Raw genomic sequence first — 11924 nt, 5'->3', positions numbered from 1 at the left:
CTCAGAGTGGTTGGCGTTAGGAAGGGCATCCAGCTGTAGAAACTCTGCCAAATCAGATTGGAGCCTGGTATAGCCATCTGGTCCACCAGTCCTCAGTCAAATCGTTCAACCCATGCTAGCATGGAAAGCAGACGTTGAACGATGATGATGATGATGTGTAAGTCCTACAGTACTCTATGTAATTTATGGCCAGTACCCAGTAGTATTATTTTCTGTAGGTTATGTAATATAATTCCAGAGGTTCTCTACTTAATATGTAAGCAGTAACTAGCACTGCCATCTTTTGGTGTTGTGTGTGTGTGTGTGTGTGTGTGTGTGTGTAAGTCCTGGGGTTTTGTGTTTTGAATTTGTTTGCATCTTTTTTCATCATTTTAATCAATACACCTGTTATTGTAGTGGATTATATTCTTATTATCAATATTATTATTGTTGTTATTGTTATTAACACATCTTGACAGCATTTCAGGTTGTGTGAGGTGTTTGATATGTAGGTATGTGTGTGGACTACTGTAGTCCTCACTAGTTTACAGTGTCTCAAACTTGTGGTCTGTTTACAGAGAGTGTTTACAAAGAACGCTACGAGAAATCCCGGAAAGAACTTCACTTCCTGAAACAACAACTACAACATCAACACGAGGAAGAACTACAACAAGAACAGAACATTAAGCGACATCTAGAGAAAAGGGTATTTGTTACTATTTTACTGTTCTGTCCCTTGAACCCAGTGTTAATGCCTCTTGCATCAGTGTCCCCTATGCCAATAACCCCAATCTCACTGACTCCTGTTTTCTTGACCCTTGTCTCACTGACTCGTCTCAATATCCACCTATCTCAGTGACCCTTTCTAACACCTGTCTCAGTGTCTCCTACTTCCATCTTTTCTATCTCCCTGAATGTTGTTTATCTGTTTTCTATTTCCTCCTGTCTCCTTGACTCTTGTTTTTCTGATCCCTGTATTAACTGTTTTTGTTTCTCTGACTTTTGTGCTACCGTCCCTGTGTTACTGTCATGTGTCTCGCTGTCACCTTCTCTTTGTTTCTGTATCTCCACATACATAACTGCTGCTTTTAACTCCTGGTGAACATTGATCTAGCAGACCTATGATCAGATTTTCCAGTCACAATCATCCCATCTTTTATTCACACATAGCATATCTAAGACTACATTACTTGAGCTTATTTGAAGGCAGGATTAACTGCAATTTCGACCAGGTTGATCAATCAACAGTCCCCCCCCTCTCATTGTAAACACATATAAGCCACATTTGTTACTGTCCCCTAATGGAAATTCCAATTTTGTCCTTGACTGCTGTTTGAACAAACCAGTCCAAAATTTTGCCTTCCAAGCTGCTGCTATGAGAAAGTTCTGGATGAGAGGAGCTTAGATAAACTTTATTTGTCTTGCTGCGAGTTAAGTCAGTTGTTTTGTCAAATATCTGTTTATTTACCTGGCTGACGTCCTCCTAAGTTAAGTCTGCCTTTAATTAGCCAGCCATTCCAGCACAAAATTTGTTTTTTGAATGGTTTGTCATGTGGCCATTTGTAGATTCTATTTTCAGCAGCTTCCAAATATAAAAAAGAAACCCTTCAGTGCTAAAGAGCTTAAGATCTCAGCAGTAGTTTGTTTTCAGCATCTTCCACTTGTGATCTTTTCATTATTCTGTGATGAGAAGCAGTCAAATTAGATAACAGCAAAATCAATACTAAATTTGTGTTTTGTGTGTGAATCTCAGTGTGTGTCTATGTGTTTGTATAAATACATGTATGTGTGTGTGGTAAGTAAGATATAGATGTATAAAATAGACATATACACTCATATGTATGTTCATTTTATATCCATTTTACCATGCTTGCATAGGTTAGATGTACATATATTATTGAGACACTGTTTTATATCTGTTTATGTTTTATTGAGACACTGTTTTATGTCCTGTCACTAATGCCTACCTGTTTTTCACTAAGACAAGTTATTGACAGAAGTGACAATAACACTATTAATTGTGACTGTCATAGAGTGTAAACACCTGATTCACACATGCATAGGCACATGCGCACACACAAACACAGTCTAACTTCCAAACCAAAGCCTTTACCGTAGAGGTGAAAGTGAAAAGTTTGTGAGAAAATCTTGAGACTTTGGGCAAGTGTCTTTTAATATAGTCCCGGGCTGACCAATGCCTTGTAAGTGAATTTTGTAGATAGAAGCTGGAAGAAACCTGTTATATATGCATGTGTGGATGTATGTAGTGTGTGTGTATATCTGTTTCTTGACATCATGTGATAAACAGAAACTGTGAAAACCCATCGTGCGTGCGCGCTTGTCTCGCCTGCTCACTGCATGACAACCAGTGTTGGTTTGCTTACATCCCCAGTATTTAGCAGCTGTGTAAAAGAAACTGATAGAGTAAGTGTGAGGCTTAAAAAAAAAAAATCTAAATACTAGAGTAGATTTCTTCAAGTAAAATCATTCAAGGTGTTGCTAGAATATGGCTACAGTCCAATGACTGAAACAAGTAAAAGATAAAAAGTTAATTAGATGGAATAGGGGGGGGGATTGGAAATGAAGGGAGATAACCTGAGTTTGTGTACAAATGTGAATAATGAATAAAAAGGCAGAATTATATGAAACATTGAATGGGAGATGAAAAAGACAAAAAAAGCTAGAACATGTTATGGAAGAGGTCGAGGCATAAAATGCTAACTGTTGAGGTGAAAGTCTGTTAGGAAAAGGTCATTGTAATACCTTATCCTTGTCAACCTCCACATACACCATTTGACCTTTATTCTTTATTTCCCTTCATGTTTTTGAGTATTTACTCATATGTCAAACCTACACACATTTTTCCCCACACACGCACACATGTACACACACTTACTCTCATTCTGGTAGCTTTATGAAGTAAAATCTTGTTTCCAAATACACACATGTAACAATAACATTTTCCACACACTTTTACCCCAACAAGCCAAACTACATCTCTTCTCTTCCTCACATTTCCTCTTTTATGCACCATGCTCATCACTCACTCACCAATCCTGTCCCCACAGCCCTGCTCACTGTATCATTGCTATCCCATAGTCCCCCACCCAGGTTTTCACCAGCTACTGCACTATTCTTCACTATTCTGCTTCTTTGACAATACCCTGCTACTTATATATTATGACCTTTGTGCTTGCCACCATCTCTCTCTCTCTTCCTTTACCCTAGCATCCCATTTATATCTGATCCCCATTCCTTGTGAGTATACCCCAGCACTATATCATCATCTCTTTCCTGCACTCTTGTTGTCTCCCTTTCTCTCTCTCTCTCTCTCTCTCTTTCTCTTGCTCTTCCCTCCGATTGGATAGCCATGTACCTCCTTTACAACAGCACACCTGTTTCTGTGCTCATTCCTGCTCTCTCTCTCTCTCTCTCTCTCTCTCACATCATGTACCTCCCCTACACCAAGATACCTGTTTCTGTCACACTCTGTGCTGGTATGGTTTTTATGGGTGGATGCTCTTGTGTGTGTGAGTAGGGAGAGAGAGAGATATTAAGTTTGAGTATGAGACATTTGTATGTGTTGTTATTGCAGTGTCAGGAGACGACAGAGGAGAGAGAAACACTACGCCAACAGGTGTGCAGTCAGAAGAAGAAATGCACCAAACTGAATGCTGAAATGCAAGATATTAAGCGACATCTTGATGAACAAACATCTCGTAATAACGACCTAGAAAGAAAGCAAAGAAGGTACGTAGATGTGTGTGTGTGTGTGTGTGTGTGTGTGTGTACATTAGTGTAGAATTTGTTTTTTTGTTTGTGTGTAGAGGGAATGTTTTGTGTGTATGTGGAGAGAGAAAGAAAGAGAGAGAGACTTTTGTGTGTGTATAATGTATGGGAAGACTATGCTTTTGAGTGTGTCGTCATCATCATCATCATCATCGTTGTTTAACGTCCGCTTTCCATGCTAGCATGGGTTATCATACACAGGAACACAATCTATTGACCGATTTTAACACCATCACCTACTTCTGAGCATACTTTAGTAGAAGCATTTGGGTCAGGTCTCTTATTTGAGGATTTCTTCTTTTCTACCTTCCACTGGTCTCAGATGACTTGAAAACATGCCTGGTCATGGAAAAATAGTTTTCTTCAAAACAGATGAGGATTGGTGACAGAACGGGTATCTAGCTATAGAAAATCCACCTCAACAAATTCCATCTGACTCAGGCAAGCAAGGAAACTTGAATGTTGAAGCAATCCTGATGAGGATCATAGTAATATGTATACGTGTATGTGATTGAATGTTGATATTTCACTTACTGATATTATGACCAGTTATTCTATACATTCAAAGACTTGTGTAATATAAAAATATCTTCCCTGAAAAACAAGTGAGATTTGGCAATGAAAAGAGCATCCAGCCATAAAATCTTGTTTCAGAATCAGTTCCTTTCTGAGACAGGTTTGCATGGAAAATTGGACATTGAAACCAAGTGAATGAATAATATATATATATGTTGTGTGTATGTGTCTATATATATATATATCTATTTATCTATCTATCTATCTATCTATCTATCTATCTAACAAAACAGAAAAATGGATTTTTTTTTTTCGTATTATTTATTCTCCATTACACATGTTTCATTTTCTAATAGGAATTACAAAGATGTTAGACAGACATGTAAGGAATTTACTAATTGAAATCCATCAGACAGAGAAAGCTTTTTATAATATCTAATTTTCTCTGTCTGATGATTTTTCTAATAGAAAATTCCTTACATGTCTCTCTAACATCTTTGTAATTCCTATTAGAAAATGAAACACATGTAAAGGAGAATGAATAATATCCAAACATTTCTGTTTTCTTGTGTTGTGTGTGTGTATGTGTGTGTATATATATATATTATCTATGAAACAGGGACAACAGACGAAGAGAATGTTCTTTATGTTGCATGTCTTGGTTCTCTGTTTTTTTCGTTGTTCGAAAAAAAGTTGGTTTTCTATGTTTTTGTTTTTATGTTTTCATTCCTCATTGTGTCCACGTTTTTTTTGATGTCCTGTACCCATATATACACGTATATATACATATATATGTAGGTATGTACATATATGTATGTATGCATATAATTATATATTATTTTATATGATATATATATATATATCATCATCACCATCATCGTTTAACGTCCGCTTTCCATGCTAGCATGGGTTGGACGATTTGACTGAGGACTGGTGAAACCGGATGGCGACACCAGCCTCCAATCTGATTTGGCAGAGTTTCTACAGCTGGATGCCCTTCCTAACGCCAACCACTCAGCGAGTGTAGTGGGTGCTTTTACGTGTCACCCGCACGAAGGCCAGTCAGGCGGTACTGGCAACGGTCACGCTCAAAATGGTGTATTTTATGTGCCACCCGCAACTTATAAGGGATAAGTGCGTCCTTGTCTTGTATGTGATTTTTCCATGGGTTCCTTTATCATCCTTCTGTGCAATTTTTTACTCTTGTATATTTATATATATGTGTGTATGTTTCTTCCTCTATCTAGGTTTGACAGTGAACTAAACATGTCCCAGCAAGAGTGTCGTGAAGAGAGATCTCTCAGAGAAAAGATACAGAGGGAAAAGGAAGAATTCCAGGCTCTTAAGTATTCCTTGGAACAAGCCAATAGTGTAAGCTCCATTTGTGTCCATTTGTGAGTTTCTAAAACTCACACAATATTGTTTATGCCATTGTTAGTTTTAACTTTGTACTGCTAGCTCAGTCAATCTGTCTGCTTACCTGTTTATGTGTCCTTCTTCCTCTCTCTCTCTCTCCCCCTAATGTGTGTATGTATGTGCGTGTGTGTGTATACACACATATTTGACGCTGAGGCTATACTTCTTCACTACTCCAGTGTTTGTGAGTCAAGGAAAACTCAGAGTAGTGACAGTGAATCCTCAGCCTCACATGAATGAACAAATGCTGTTTACATTTTTATTCACAGCCATGTTGCATTGTCATGTCTGTTGTTCATAACTTTACTTCACAACACCTTTGTTCTGGGTTCTATCCCACTGCACTGCACAAGACTCTTCAACTACATGGTTGAATAGACTAATTCTTGTGACTGGAAATCAATGAATGGAAGCTCTGAATGTGTGTGTGTATGCACCTGCATGCGTGTGTGTGTACAAATGAGTGTGTTTACTGTCTTGTGTTTGGTGCTTGAGAATAAGTGTGGTTCAAAGTATTGGATGATTTTCCTTCCTTTTTATATCAATGTTGATGAACAATACCACTGTCAGTTAAGAGTTTCCAACAGGATTCAATCACTGGTTCTCTTCATATCATATGTAATAATGAGAATGACAAGGGAGTATCTGTACCTTGGTACAGAATAAATATCACAAGACAACTTTGAGCTCTTTGGGCACTGGTTTTATTTTATCTTTTATTCTTCAATTTTCTTGTCATTCACTGATATACACCAGTAAAAGATACAAACACACATACCATTCACTTTACAAAGTGTATTGATTGCATTGTACTTATCATGACACCAGCACTAGAGAAGTTATACCTTCAGCAAAGATTAAGCCATTTTTCTCTACTGGCATTCTGTCAGTTACAACACCTTCAGTTCCAGTTGATTCCATCAATGGAACAGCCTGCTCATGAAATTACCATGCAAGTGGTTGAGCATTCCACAGACATGTCCACTCTTAACATAGTTCTCAGGTAGATTCAGCATGACCCAGAATGTGACATAGCTGGCCCTTTGAATTACAGGTATAACTCACTTTGGCTAGCTGAGTGAACTTTACAGTGTGCAAAATACATTTTGTTATAGCATCATGTTTTGTAGACTAAAGATAACCTTTCGGTCATGTATCAAAATGAGTGATGTTTACTCTGAGTGCCCAAGTAACATGTACTCATTACTTAACCCTTTCGTTACCAACCCGGCTGAAACTGCCTCCAGCTCTGTTGTACAAATGTCTTGTTTTCATAAGTTTCGAATTAAAATCTTCCACCAAACCTTAGTCACAATTTATGTTCCTAACACTAGCTTAATGATAACTAAGTTATTTTACTAAATTCTTTATAATATTTAAAATTAAGTGAAAGAAACGCAGAGCATCTCAAAATAAATATGGTAACGAAAGGGTTAAACACTACATTACCTAATAATATCAGCTTTTCCCACTCCTTTCATCTCAGTCACCTCCTTTTAACTTATTCCCATCCAACAAACACTCCTAGATTTACTATCAACTACCATTATTGCCAATGTTAACAGACTCTTACTATTTTCATCACATAAGTTTATTCACACTGTTATACAGTCTCTCAGTGGAGGCGCAATGGCCCAATGGTTAGGGCAGCAGACTCACGGTCATAGGATCACGGTTTCGATTCCCAGACCGGGCGTTGTGAGTGTTTATTGTGCAAAAACACCTAAAGCTCCACGAGGCTCCAGCAGGGGGTGGTGGTGAACCCTGCTGTACTCTTTCACCACAACTTTCTCTCACTCTTACTTCCTGTTTCTGTTGTGCCTGTAATTCAAAGGGTCAGCCTTGTCACACTGTGTCACGCTGAATATCCCCGAGAACTACGTTAAGGGTACACGTGTCTGTGGAGTGCTCAGCCACTTGCACATTAATTTCACGAGCAGGCTGTTCCGTTGATCGGATCAACTGGAACCCTCGACGTCGTAAGCGACGGAGTGCCAACACACAGAGTCTCTCAGTACCTCTTGTCATACCAACCCACCTGAGACCACCACCTCCTCTAGTTTTATGAAGCAACAGTTCCCCTTTGTAAAATATTCATATTCAAATTAAAATCTTCCATCAAAATTTCATGGGAAAGCCTCTCTGTTATGTTTCAAACACACCAATTAATTTGGTTATCTTTATTATGGAATTATTTACTCAGCTCGGTGGAGGGTTAAGAGACTCTCTTTCATTCTGCTTAATACCACCCACCTACACACTTGTATCTTAACATAACATGGCTCAGCTGATTCCATTCATGCTTCTCTTTAGCCAAATATAAACCTATGTACTATGACATCAAGGAGAGGAAGGTAAGGTCGGATAGAGAAAGAGAGATAAGGCCTTCATTGACGCAATAGCTAGGTGGACAATTATTCTTTGATTTTGGATTTTATCTTCTATCATTGTCTCACACATTGTCACCAAAAGTGTCATTGGTTGAACATTTGGTTGTCTTGGTTGTTCATTTTCATTGAAATTAGCTAACAGGAAACTGTTGGTTAAAACTAATTTCTCACAGAGCTAATTAATGATTGCTCTGTGATTAGAATACAAAAGAGTAGCACTTTAGAATATAAAAGAGTAGAACTGTGATCTTAAAATCTCTCTTATCCTTTCTCTCTTTTTCTTTCTCTCTCTCTTTTCTTCTCTCTCTCTCCCTCTCTTTTTTTCTCTTTCTCTCTCTCTCCCCCCTCTCTCTCTCTCACAGCTTGGTGAATTTGGTAAATCTGGAGATTACTGTCAATTTACATGTCACATTTGTTTGTATACGTACACACATACATACATGCACACATACTTACCTAACCTAACTAAAATTTTCCCCACACATAGATATACACACACCATACACAAACATACACATGAATTGCATGTTTGTCTATGGTAATTCTGTAATTCTTTTCTCTCTCTCTCTCCCCCCCCACACACACACACAAACACCTCTGAGACTCTTCACACTAAGTGATCTTCCATTGGCTTCACAGATGACTATTGCAGTAGTTCAGTCAACTGGAATCCCTTCTCATTGTATTAACATGTAAATAACTCAGTATTCCACAGAAACATGGCATAATATAATCCTCAGAAGCACTCATTGTGTGACAAGGTTAGTTCTTTGAATTACAGACATCCTCCCTCTTGTTTTCTAACATAAGCAGCTGTGTATCCCACAGACATACATACCCTTTGTATAATTCTCACACAGAATCAGCATGACACAGTATGTGACTGGTCTAACCCTTCAGATTACAGTTAGAGTCTATGTGGCAGGCTTCTGCACAGTTTCCCTTGACCCTGTTTCACCAACAAAGCTTAGATCAATCAGAATCCTTGTTTAAAAGGCACTTGCTCAAGATGTCATACAGTGGGACCTCATAATTTTTAAGTGACTAGTCTTTACAAACACACACACACACACACACACACACGTCAATCAACTTCAAGAGCATATATGCTAAACTATCTTTAATAAGCCCATAGCCATATCTGTAATATGAGTAGATAACTTTACTACACTATATACCTACAAACTTTGCTATAGTATAAGTAACAATATACTCTTTGTACACCATGTGTGTGTTACTTATTATTTTTTTAAAACCTGGTACTTATCCTATTGGTCTCTTTTGCCAAACTGCTAAGTTACAGGGACATAAACACACCAACACCGGTTGTCAAGCAGTGGTGGGGAACAAACACTGACGCAAAGACACACATAAATATATATACATACCATGGGCTTCTTTCAGTTTCCATCTACCAAATCTACTCACAAAGCTTTGGTCAGCCTGAGGCTATAGTAGAAGACAGGACCATGTGATTAGAAAGCAAGCTTCTCAACCACACAGTTATGCCTGTACCTTTTGTTGATCATCAAATTCATGAGATTGTGATAGTTACCATAATCTCCTTAATTCAATAGTTAATATTTAAAGTCTCTGTTATTGCTGTTTTCTGGAACATGTCTATACCTATCTTTATAGGCAACATCATGATATATAGATATGATATTGATATTCCAGAACCTTTCCAGATTACTGATTTTTTTATCAAACCAGAGGTGGTCACCTTGGTCATCATCATCATCATCATCATCATCGTTTAACGTCCGCTTTCCATGCTAGCATGGGTTGGACGATTTGACTGAGGACTGGTGAAACCGGATGGCAACACCAGGCTCCAATCTAATTTGGCAGAGTTTCTACAGCTGGATGCCCTTCCTAACGCCAACCACTCAGAGAGTGTAGTGGGTGCTTTTACGTGTCACCCGCACGAAAACGGCCACGCTCAAAATGGTGTCTTTTATGTGCCATCTGCACAAGCCAGTCCAGGGGCACTGGCAACGATCTCGCTCAACATACTTTAAATTAAACAAATATTAAATTTACTTAAATAATTAAATGAAATACCGGTACCTGTACATTAGTGTAAATTAGTGCAGATTATACAAGGGGGTGCTGAAAAGTTCCTTTAAGGGTATTACAAAAGGCCTGGTTGGAGGCCCAACCTTCCAGGTTCTTTTACTGGGCTTAGAAAAACTGAAGGACCACTGCAATGAGTGAGTGAATGTGTGAGGAGAATATGTTGAATAAAATCCTAATTAACTGATCCTCCCTGTATTTTCTTTTACCCAACGTCAGGAATTTTACAATTCCCCCTGATAAGAGATTCTGGTCTGACACTGTCTGGAAAGTCAATGTTGTATCTGTGTGTCAGTGTGTTTTGATCAGATAACAGAGTGGATTCACAGTTACACGTTTGTTAGTTCAGGAGGCAGTGTGGGAGAGAGGGGAGGGGACGATGATTTTGCAAAATTAAATTTCTAGATCAGATATCTTAGCTCTGTAGAATTACCTTTTACAAACAAGTGACCATCATCACCATCATTGCTGTCACCAACATCAACCCCATCATTGCCACCAACACCATTCTTGTTGACAATGTCTAGTGAACAGTGTTGGTGAATTGAACTGATATTATTTTGCCAAGTTATAACCTGAAAGGAGAAAAAGACAGATATGTATAGAAAGACAAATATTGTGTATGTATGGCTGTATATATATATATGTTTATATGTGTGTGTGTGTGTGTATATATATATATATATATATATATATATATATATATATATATATATATATATATATTGAGAAGTAATGTTTATCGCCACCTCAACAAGGCTGTTCCATAGGAACCAATGTTACTCCTGTTTTTAACCCCAGGAGGATGCCCCCTTCAGCTGGTTATCGATGCAATCTGCACCCAGTTTTATATATATATATATATATATATATATACATGTATGTGTGTATGTTTCTATATTAGCTAATTTTGACAGTTTGCATAAAATGAAAAGAAAACACATTGTCGTTTCCAAAAATAAAATGTATTTTAAAAGATAAAGAATAGTTACAATGATTATGGCTAGGAGATAGCAGTTTACTTAGAGTAGCCACCCTCGGCTTCCGCTGTGGCCTCAAGACAGCTCCAGAAAGTGATGCATGTATTTCTTACTGTGTCCCCGAGAAGATCTTCCTTGATCTTGTCCACCAACTCAGCCTTAGTGTTGCAGTTAGAGCAACTGGTGTCTCCATAGACTTAGAAATGAGGGAATTAGGAGGCCAGAAATAGGGGCTGCTGAAGCTGTAGAAATTCTCTAACAACTATTTCTGACTCTTTCTGGAGGTATGGCAAGGAACGGAATCCTGCTGCTCTACATATGGCCTTTCTGCCAGAGTTTGGCCACAGTCTCCAGCAGTTTCACATAACTGTCTGAATTGAACCTACAACACTGTTCATCAGTTGTTGGGTGGATTCTTTCTGGTGGTGTGGACACAGTCAGAATACCTGCTGTGTCCTTTCCTGCTAGGTACGGCTTCATAGTTTCTGCTGCAACTCTCCATGTTACCTCTTCCAGCTTTTACAGTGTTCACTCGTTCACTCTTTTCCAATGTTCAGATAGCTTCCAGTCCTACAACTTTAATCTGTATTCTCTCCAATGCCATTGGTCTGTTCACTGATACATCAAGCTGTTCCTGAAAAAAGGAGACACAAAAAAAAAATCATCAAAATTAGCACAAACACTATGTATATATGTGTATAAATATATATGTGTGTGTATATGCTTATATTTGTGTATATATATATATATATATATATATATATATATATATATATAT

At 38.0% G+C, this 11924-nt stretch overlaps 1 protein-coding gene across 4 annotated transcripts in view; it reads left to right on the top strand.

The window, feature by feature from the left end:
- Positions 1-5697, top strand: part of LOC106883030 (unconventional myosin-XVIIIa) — a 237634-nt gene extending 231937 nt beyond the window's left edge. For all 4 annotated transcript variants that reach the window (XM_052976955.1, XM_014933888.2, XM_052976956.1 and 1 more), the window contains 3 exons: positions 558-685; positions 3575-3729; positions 5532-5697. In XM_052976955.1, the coding sequence (XP_052832915.1) occupies positions 558-685; positions 3575-3729; positions 5532-5682 (434 nt within the window). In that variant the 3' untranslated portion in view covers positions 5683-5697. The remainder of the gene's footprint in view (positions 1-557; positions 686-3574; positions 3730-5531) is intronic.
- The last annotated feature ends 6227 nt before the right edge of the window (positions 5698-11924 follow it).

Source organism: Octopus bimaculoides, chromosome 26 (genome assembly GCF_001194135.2).
Source record: "Octopus bimaculoides isolate UCB-OBI-ISO-001 chromosome 26, ASM119413v2, whole genome shotgun sequence".
NCBI classification, from domain to species: domain Eukaryota; kingdom Metazoa; phylum Mollusca; class Cephalopoda; order Octopoda; family Octopodidae; genus Octopus; species Octopus bimaculoides.
The sequence above is the reverse complement of the archived record's forward strand: the minus strand, read 5'-3'. Positions and strand labels throughout refer to the sequence as shown.